General features: G+C 37.0%; 1 protein-coding gene across 2 annotated transcripts in view; it reads right to left on the reverse strand.

The window, feature by feature from the left end:
* The window catches only part of VCL (vinculin), a 101,527-nt gene that overhangs the window by 61,602 nt on the left and 28,783 nt on the right, over window positions 1-11,142 (reverse strand). For both annotated transcript variants that reach the window (XM_027129808.1, XM_027129810.1), the window contains exon 2: window positions 6,857-6,927. In XM_027129808.1, the coding sequence (XP_026985609.1) occupies window positions 6,857-6,927 (71 nt within the window). The remainder of the gene's footprint in view (window positions 1-6,856; window positions 6,928-11,142) is intronic.

Genomic DNA, 11,142 nt, shown 5'->3' on the forward strand with positions numbered 1-11,142 from the left:
CATGCCGCGGAGCGGCTGGGCCCGTGAGCCATGGCCGCTGAGCCTGCGCGTCCGGAGCCTGTGCTCCGCAACGGGAGAGGCCACAACAGTGAAAGACCTGTATACCGCAAAAAAAAAAAAAAAAAAAAAAAAAAGATATTCTGGCCACTTTCACCAAAAAGAGTGTTTGAAAATTCAAATTTCCTCACAAATTATTCTGATTGTTCAAGATCAAAAGCAAAGAAAAAAGCTAAATATGAGGGCTTATGATCTAAAAACATGACACTACTACTTTAAGTCAAAAGAAATCTAAATTAAGTGTAAGCATGTTTAAATCCTTTTCAAATTTCTTCTTTGTACATGAGTATCAGTCAAGGTAAAATTGTACAAATACAGACCATAATTGTGCTTAACTAATAAAGTTTAAGGGTTAAAACATGGCAATTTCCTAGGAAATATGATTAATGGCAATTATGTAGATTGCCACTACATACACCCTTTCACAAAGTATTTTAGGAACATTCTTTTATTTGATAGGCTTAGACATTACAATATGTTTCAAAAATAGTCCAAACTGGTGAATCAATCCAAGTTTTGATGATTTCAAGCAGACTGTTCAGAGCAGCGCTGAGACAGAGTGGCGACACTTCACAGTTCTAAAATGAAACTATTTGCCTGCCAACAGACAAAGCGCTTTATGCCCTTTTTAAGGAGTTCATACCACGGAGACCACCTCACAAGTGACACCTTTTGATATATTCAGATACTAAACACCCCTGGATACGGGCCAAGCACTGCCTTCCTTATCCATTTCTGCTCCATTGCAGAAATAAGAATGAAATTCCACCGTATACTGCAATAGCAGTTTTTCCGAGGCTAAGAAAATAGTTTGCCACAAACATTTTTTACCTATTAAGAAATCAGCTTGAAGCAAATCCCTGCTGACAGGAAATGAATCTGGTCAGTTTGACACACAGCTTACTCTCCTTCACTAGCACCTATTATTCATCCTGTATTGGCTATGACTCTTCCTGAAAAACCACCTTCATCTTGTCATTTGAGTTACTGCTCAAGAAGCGCAAAGCTTCCCTACCACCCAATTCCAAATTCCTCTGCCTGGCTTTCAAGGGCTTCATCATCTGACCCAACTACCTAAGCTTAGTTCCTACCACCCCCACCATGACTGTTTCTCTCCTCAAAGCCCCCATGACTGACTCATGCTGCTCATTCCACCTGGAGTATTTTCCTTTCTTCCCACACCTGCCCCCACTTCCAGTACTTTCCTTTTTCCCTACATCTGTCCTCCCAAGTCCAACTTCCTAAATGAGCCTCTTTCTACTATTCCTACCTACAATGGTAGCACTCCTTCTCTCCTATTATAAAGTCAGTCTGTTTTACAGCTCTTCAATTTGAAATTTCTTAAAGCACTTTCTTAAAAATCTCTCTGTAGCAGCAGTTCACCTTAGTGCCTCCATGATACACAGAAGAATAAAACTCTCAATATATGACCTATCCCTTTGGGTGTACCTGCAATTATGCACAATTTCCAGCCGCAACAGCGATATTTCCACTAATTTCTCCTGCACTAAAGAAAGCATAATAAAAAGCCAGTGAATATATTATATTTCAATAAAAGTTAAAAGGAAAAAACAAAACCTAGTGAGTGGGAATGAGAGGAATGTTATTATATATGTGATCTTGAATATGCTCAATTTACTTTTTTTAAATAAAGCATTTGCAAACTTTGGCACTTTATTACTATTAATAAATAACTTGTAATACATCTTACAAGTGATCATTCATAATAAGGACAATTAAAAACTGCTATTCTATGTAGCACTTAGCATGCTAGACACATAGAAAGCAATCAATAAATATTCTATTAACCAATTAGTGTGTCTAGCCCATTAATAAATCGCACATAACTATTACAGCTGCTGCAGCTGCCTGATGATAATGATTGATGACAATGATGCAAAGTACAAACACAAAGAACAGTAGCTGAATCTCCTGCTGACAGTCTCTAAAGGACCAAATGACTTCTTATAGGGTGAGTCTAACCACTATTTTAACAGTACAGCATGACCGTGGCACTCCTGAAGTCTACAAAGATCACAGCAGTTTCTGTGGCAATCATCACGCAACCCTACACCTCCTGTGCAACACTGTGGCTATTAATGCAATCTGGTAAAATTAGTAAATTGTAAACTCTATTTGCCAGTAAAGTCAGGGATCAGATAACTTTTGCTCCACCCAAGAGAAAGCCTTCCTGTGACAATGCAAATCTTGTTCTATATTAAAATGGCCCTCACTTTTACAGTAAGGAATTGCCCAAGCATTGGAGTCCCTCATCAACAGTTACAACCCAAATGTATGATCTTTAACTGATATTAAACCATTCTCCAACATTCCAACATGCCCTTAATTGCCAGTCACACAAATAGACTATGATTTGATTTTGAGAGCCCCCCCAAATCCTGAAAATGTCAAAAATTCTGAAAATGACATAGCCTTCCCTGAAAAATCTCTAAATCTACATCAGATTGCTTATGTATAAATCCATCTAGAGATCAACAGTCTTCTGTTTTCTCTAGCCCTGACATTCTAACATTCTAGGAGTAGAGATTGATCCAAGAATAAATTTTTAAACTTATTTTTTAGCGTTGTCAAAGCAGACACTATTTAGAAGTCCTTGTCAAAGTAGAGACAGCAGAAGCATCAGTCTGTCATGCCCTGGAAACTTCCAAACATCAACCAAACAGCCCAAAAGAATGTACTACTCAACAGTTCCAAGGATGTCATTAATTGCTTCCATCTGTTTCCCTCTCTGTCTCTTCCCCAACCTAGTAAAGTTATTTTTTGCTTCATTTTGCATTCTAAAGAAAAGCATAAAGAGCCCTCATGTTTTAAACTGCGGAATACTTATTCGTCCCCCAAATTTGTTTGATAATAACAGCCATATTGTTTTTGTACTCCAGGCTATTTTCAGGTAACATTTCAGAGTGTGGCATATTAAGTCGTGTACTTTTTAAACACTGCTCAGTAAATATTTCAGTTGGTCATAACACAATGTTTTTCCCTGACTCCTCAAGGCGACCAGGGTTCTCCCTGAATGGCATGATAAAGGTTAAAACCTCTGAATGGTTTCATATCCATTAATGATCCTTACCTAAATCAGTGGTTTCATTAAACATTGCATAATCATGACTTTCTAATTCTGTCATTTATTCCACTTTTATTGGTTAGAATTTCCCCCATCAACTAGAGCTATTAGGTTACTGTGAAATAAAGTATGCCCAAGAGAGAAAGGATAGTTACAATTTTTTTTTTCTTATGATGAGAACTTTTAAGATCTACTCTCAGCAGGGCTTCCCTGGTGGCACAGTGGTTGAGAGTCCGCCTGCCGATGCAGGGGACGCAGGTTCGTGCCCTGGTCCGGGAAGATCCCACATGCCTCAGAGCGGCTAGGCCTGTGAGCCATGGCCACTGACCCTGCGCATCCGGAGCCTGTGCTCCGCAACGGGAGAGGCCACAGCAGTGAGAGGCCCGCGTACTGCAAAAAAGATCTACTCTCAGCAACTTTCAAATATATAATACAGTATTATTAACTATATTCACCATGCTGTACATTATATCTTCATGACTTATTTATAACTGCAAATTTATACTTTTTGACTCCCTTCCCCATCTTGCACACCCCCCCACCTCCCCACCTCTGGCAACCACCCACCTGTTCTCTGTACTTATGAATTCATTTTTTTAAATATTCTACATATAAATCATATAGTATTTGTCTTTCTCTGACTTATTTCACTTAGCATAATGCCCTCAGGGTCCATCCATGTTGTTACAAACAGCAGGATTTCCTTCTTTCCTATGGCTGAATAATATATTATATATATATCACACCTTTATCAATTCACCCATTGATGGACACTTAGGTTGTATCCATATCTTGACTATTGTAAATAATGCTGCAATCAACATGGGGTGCAGATATTTTTTTCAAGATAAGTGATTTTATTTCCTTAAGATAAATACCCAGGGATTTCCCTCATGGTGCAGTGGTTAAGAATCCACCTGCCAATGCAGGGGACACAGGTTTCAGCCCTGGTTCAGGAGGATCCCACACGCCGCAGAGCAACTAAGCCTGTGCACCACAACCACTGAGCCTGCACTCTAGAGCCCGCAAGCCACAACTATGGAGCCCAAGGGCCACAAATACTGAAGCCCCCGCACCTAGAGCCCATGCTCCGCAACAAGAGAAGCCACTGCAATAAGCCCACGCACCGCAACAAAGAGTAGCCCCCGCTTGCTGCACCTAGAGAAAACCCACGCACAGCAACAAAGACCCAACACAGCCAAAAATAAAAATAAATAAATAAAATTTAAAAATTAAAATAAATAAATACCCAGAAGTGGAATTGCTGGATCATGTGATATATCTATTTTTAATTTTTTGAGGAACCTCTGGAAAGATAGGACAAATGCCTCTTTTCTTTAAACTTCCCATTACCAGAGTAAGGGGCTGGTGTCCTAGTTACCACCAAGGGTGATCAATGAGGTTTTGTTTTGTTTTAAAGTTACCCACTTTTCTGAAAATATCATCACAACTAGGGTACTCCTTAATTTTTCTAAGTCCCCAAGGAAGCCTGTGAGAGAGCATATAGCATATTTCAAAGGTATATTTCTGGGAATAAGCAGAAATGAGTTTCCTGAAGAAATTCATTTACCAGTCAAATGATATTCATAGGCTTGAATGTGAAGGGTTAAAAGGAACTTTTTATAGGGTCATCAAGTCCAACTTCCCTGATATTTTTTTTTTAACATCTTTATTGGAGTATAATTGCTTTACAATGGTGTGTTAGTTTCTGCTTTATACCAAAGTGAATCAGCTATACATATACATACTTCCCTGATATTGAATCTCCCTATACACTATCTCCCCATGCTCTGTACCTTCCAGGGGGTGAGGGGCAAATGGGTACAAGCTAGAGCTGTGTTTTTAATGTACAGTAAATGCAAGTTTAATTACACTATGTTTAACTGACAGCATAGGACTCTTAATATTACCATGCTGATGAAATGGCACATAAATAAAGTAGGCTCATACTGGTTAGAGCTGGAAGAAACCCAGGATGCCACCAAGTCCAAAGAGGGCAAGTTTAAAAAGAGACTCCCACAAAACAGACTCTGCAAAAAACAGATGCTTCTGGTACCTTACTTCCTGACACATGAACATTTTGCAGAATTAACAGAAACAGTTCTGTAGAAGCACCCACTAAAGTAAGTTAGAAATAAGAAGATACCAATATGGGTGAAATTCTCATCTGTTCAATGAAAATAATAGACCATAAGGAGGATAAAAATAAAGGAACACTTTTTGCTTTATTTTAAATTGTGATATATAACATACATACAGAAAATTGCACAAAACATATATATAATATAATGAGTGATTATAAAACAACCACTCATGTAACTGAACAGTTAAATCAAGAAATAGAACATTATTACCACTTTAGAAGCCCCTGCATGCCTCTCCCTGAGTAGAGCCCTCTTCCTTCCTCCCGGAGTACCACTATGCAGACTTCTGTGTTCATTATTTCCTTATTCGTCTTTATCTTTTTACCTTATAAATAGGCATCCCTAAACAACAGTTTATTTGTTTTTGAACTTTAAATAAATGGAACCTACCTACATATCTATATCTCTATCATTCACTTCCCTTAATTATTTTTCAGATTCATTCATTCTTTTTTAATTCATAAAATTAACCATTTTAAAATGAAATATTCTCATTCCTTTTTATTACTGATTAATATTCCAATTGATGACTATACCATGATCATTTTTATCCATTCTACTGTAGATAGACCAGTGGTATCATCATGAACAATGTTGATATCAGTATTTTTGTATATGGATCCTAGTGTACATGGGCATAAGTTTCTTTAGGGAACATACCGGGAGGCAGAGAAATTGCCTATTTTCCACTTTACTAATGCCCAACTCTTTCCCAACGTGGCTGCACCAATTTACATTCCCAGCAGCAGTGTCCCAATTGCTCCACATCCACACCAACAACTGATATTATCAGACTTCTTAATTTAGGAGCTTATAATAGAACAATTTGCAGTTCTCTGATGACTACTGAGATAGAGCACCTTCTCACAGGTTTGCTGGCCATTTGGATTTCCTTTTTTGAAGTGCCTATTCAAATTCTTTGCCCTTGTTTTTTAAAACTGAATAGACTTATCTCTTTCTTATTGATTTGTAGAGGTTTTACTTTTTTTTTTTTTGTCTTATGCATCAGGCTTTACTTTTACTTAGGACGTGACTGCCATAAAAAACAAAGTCATTAATCAAAGACAACATAATCAAGAACCTGAGAAGCTTTAACTAATCAAAAGTTAGTATCTCTGCTTACTTTACATAGGATAGGCCAAAATGTCCAGCAATTATTTGTAGGAGTATTAAGTGATATGTAAATATAACTTAAATTTAAAACGCTACTGAAATATGTGACAAAACACTTTTTTTTTTTAAGTTTGTATCCACTGTTATCTCCAAGCAAAGGTATTTAGTACACAATCCAGACTCATGCATGCTAAGGTCAGAATGTTTCTGAATCCTTTCCATTCTGAAAAACAAAATTCAGAAGTCACAGTTTGATTAAAAATTATGTCAAAAATGCCTAACACCAATGAATAAAATCAACAGTAGGAAATTTGACTGCTGAAAAATGAAAAATTAAAATTTCAACTGTAAACAGAGCTTTATATTTAAAAAAAAAAAAATTGCTCCTACAGTATTTTTCCTTTCCTAACAAGAGGATTATTCTGCTTAGCAATAGAAGAATGTTTTAATTACTTACTTAATAAATGCTGGTGGCATATCTCTCTTCAAAATCTGATCCTCAGTGGTTTGAACAGTCTCTTTTCCAACCTACAGGGAAAAACGATTCACAATTCAAATTTAAATTCTCAGACTTTTAAAACTATTATTTAAACATATTTGAAACACATACATTACACATTATCATTGAAAATGATAGATTTGAAGAAAATTTCTGGATTTTTTGAAATTATCAAGATTGCTCCCACATATGTTTCCATAATACACTTGGATAACAATATAGAGTGCAAACATAATGTATTAACCCTGTTCCAGAGTAATTAATTTGAAGGCATCATTGAGCACAGTGAGAAAAAAAAAATTCATCATTGAGAATATATATGTTTGTGTGTATTTATGTTTAATGACAAACTGCTACATCTCTGAAAGAGTACATGGAGTACATTAAGTACATGAATCCAGTTAGGTAAGCTAAAAATGTCTATTCAGAAAAAAACTAACATTACTGGAACTGGAAAAATATGTGAAACAATAACTCTGAAACTAGAAACCAAACATATGAAAGTACACAACTTAACTAGTAATCAACATGATGTTTTCCCTAATCATAGAGCATCTTAAAAAGAAATAATATATAATGCTAAATGTTGCAATGGAATAGTTTTACACCCTGCTGGTAGCAATGTAAACTGGTATATTCTCTTTGGAAAATCATTTGCTAGTATGTGTTAACAGACAAAAACGTCCTATCTAGGAATTCCACTTATGAGAATACACCCTATAAGCAATAATACCAAGTGTGGTAATCACAATATTTACAAAAATATTCACTATCATGTTAGTTAAAAAAGCAAAAACATTTTCAAAATAACTTACCAACAATGAGGAACAGTTAAGTAAATTAAGATATATCTTTAGACTTAGTACTACAGGGCCATTAAAACAATGGTTATAAAGACTCAGCACTATGGGAAAATGTTTATGACATTATACTTCGTTTAAAAGGAGAAATAAAAAATAATAAATACACTATGATTACAACAAACCCAAAACTCATTATGTACAAGGCAAAATACTGAAAGAATATAAAACAAAATGTGTTTATTAATGCTTGCAAAATTTTGAGTGAATTTGTATCTGTATTTCCTGTTTTCTAATTTTCTGAAATGTGTATATATAATTTTTGTAATTTAAAATGTAACATTAAAATGTTACTCTTGGTTACTTAAGTGTAATTATTTCCTACCTAAAAATTTTATTAATTATCTATCATTTTATATAAATCTTCCCCAAAAGTAATGGCAAAAAATTTTAAAAACATATCAAAATACTGCCACACTAACCGGATTGTGTGCATGTGCACATGTATTTATTATACCACAAATGGTATACATACTCACTTTCTTTAAAATCATTCCTATGTAGGGCTTGGATGTCAATTTTTCTTTAACTATATCATATATTACAAAGCACTCTAAAAGAAGCAAACCTTAATATAAGGAATAGTGAAATTCACCCTTTTATCAATATAAAGCTATTTAGGAATATTAAATCATAAATATAAACCACATTTTAATGCAGAAATCTGTGAAATTTTTAAAACCCAGAATGGAAAGTATCGCAATCCTATTATTTAACCGTTTAACTTTTATTGAGTTTAAAGAAGAAAAACGAGTTTAAAAAATTCCTAAATGCACAGTAAAGCAGCTTAAGCAAATAACACAATAAACTATTCTCAGGGAATACCAGTCAGGCATGAGTTAATAAATACAAGTTTTTTCTCTCAAGTTAATAGCTCAGAAAAAAGCAAGACACATATACCACTGTGTAATAGCCAGTGCTTTTGTAGACAATGGACTGTCTGTATCATAATAAAACCCTTTCAAATCAGCAGCTGGTTCTCTAGAGTTTCTCAGATCAAATCATGACAGAATATTTCCAGATGTATTGTTCACCATAGTTTCTAACAAAAATCAGCCATTCAAAAAGCTGTGGGCCATGACTTCATGAAGGAAAAGATGAAGTGCAGCAACAGTCACTCGTTCATACTAAGCATAAAGGGTCTACAAGGATATTCACACTTAGAGCAACGGCAATTCCTTTTATTTTACACACCACGTGTACATATACAGAGAGAGCCAAAGAGAGACAGGGGTAGAGAGAAAGAGAGAGAGAGTGTGCAAGCCAGGCGAGTGGGGAAGAGTTCCCCTTATATCTCCTTTAGAAAGTATTCAGTTATTCAGTGTTATTAAACATTTATTGAATGCAACTACATGTGCCAGTCACTGTTCCAGGTACTTTAGACAGAACGGGAGTAAAAATAAGTTTCCTTCCCTCATGGAAGTTATATTCCAGTGGGAGTAGACAGAGAGAGAGCACACAAGTAAATAAACAAAATCATTCCAGGTAATAGTAAAGATGATGCTATAAAGAGTATGGGGTAGGAGTAGAGGGGGCCTACTTTAAAAAGTGTGGACAGGGCTTCTTCCCTGGTGGCGCAATGGTTAAGAATCCACTTGTCAGTGCAGGGGACACGGGTTTCAGCCCTGGTCCGGGAAGATCCCACATGCCGTGGAGCAACTAAGCCCGTGCGCCACAACTACTGAGCCTGCGCTCTAGAGCCCATGAGCCACAACTACTGAGCCCATGTGCCACAACTACTGAAGCCCGTACGCCTAGAGCCCATGCTCCGCAACAAGAGAAGCCACCACAATGAGAAGCCCACCCACTGCAACAAAGAGTAGCCCCCGCTCGCCACAACTAGAAAAAGCCTGTTGCACAGCAACGAAGACGCAATGTAGCCAAAGATAAAAATAAATTAAATAATTTTTTAAAAAACTCAATAGTGATAAAACAAACAATCCAATTAAAAAAAAAAAAAAAAAAACAGTGGACAAAGAAGTAACATTGGAGCTGAGATTCTGAAGCTGAAAAGGAACTACTCATGCAAGAGCTGGGAAAGAACAATCAAGAGGGAGAAGCAAGAAAAAGGCCCAAAGGCAGGAAAGTTTGGGTGTACTAAAAGAGCCTTAAGGAGGCCAGAGTGGCTGAAGCTCAGTGAGGGGGGTAGGTGTGGTGATGAGGTTGGGTAAGAAGGCAATGGTCGTATCACAAAAGAGCCTTTTAGGCCAAGTTAAGGTGTTCGGAATCTTTCCTAAGTACAACAGGAAGCAGGAGTGCTAAACAAGAGACTGACATGATGTTTTTTTTTTTAAAGGACATTTTGCCTGTTAAAAGGAGAAGTGATCTTAGCAAGCAAGGAGAAGCAGAGTGACCAGTTAGGAAGCTACTGTAGTTGTCCAGGGCAATGATGGTAGTGACTTAAAATAAGACACAAAAGTGGACATGGAGAATTAGTTCTTTTGGAGGAAGAGCTAATGGGACTTGCTCTTGAAATGGGTGAAGTAGGGGTTGGGGAGTGGACTGACAGAAAGAAAAATTTAAAATAACACGTAGGTCAATTAAGTAAAATGTCTTCAAAAGCAGCAATGCTAAAAGGCTGATGTATAGCAAAGATTTAACATGAAAGGATAAAACAATCATGAGTAAACCAGGCAAAACCACTGAAACAGTTTTTCAATAGCAACTATTCTGACCCCAGTAGAGGTAATTACTAAAGAATGAATTCTATTTAACTATTTTAGGTCTCTTTGGTAAAGGTAGGGGGTTGGTGAGGAAACAGAAATAGACAATAAAAACATACTCAAGGGCTACTTTTTTTTTTTTTTTTTTCGGTACGCGGGCCTCTCACTGTTGTGGCCTCTCCCGTTGCAGAGCACAGCCTCCAGATGCGCAGGCTCAGCGGCCATGGCTCATGGGCCCAGCTGCTCCGCGGCATGTGGGATCTTCCCGGACCGGGGCACGAACCCGTGTCCCCTGCATCGGCAGGCGGACTCTCAACCACTGCGCCACCAGGGAAGCCCAAGGGCTACTTATTTTAAAACTATTTTTAAGTATTTAAGTGATGTGAACTAAATCTGATTTATTATTCTAAGCTGCATTCATAACTGCAGTGATAGTATCCACAGTCACTTTGATCTTCAATACACTCAGCCTATAATTAGGTTACACACAATGAATGGTCCTGTTTTTAAGGCATAACACATAAAACGTGACTATGTAGAATGAATGCCATTTTTACTCGGAGAATTGATTTTGGGCAATGCTGTCCAACAGAACTTTCTGTTACGATGGAAATGTTCTATTTAATTTGTGCTATCCAGTGCCGGGAGCCGTATAGGAAGTACCTTTAAGTTTTAGCACGGTCGAGGCCCATAGTGCCAAGCAAAGCTGGCACTGTCAGGT

Source organism: Aethalodelphis obliquidens, unplaced genomic scaffold, assembly GCF_003676395.1.
Source record: "Aethalodelphis obliquidens isolate GAN/ISIS:26980383/991018 unplaced genomic scaffold, ASM367639v1 scaffold37, whole genome shotgun sequence".
Classification (NCBI taxonomy): Eukaryota; Metazoa; Chordata; class Mammalia; order Artiodactyla; family Delphinidae; genus Aethalodelphis; species Aethalodelphis obliquidens.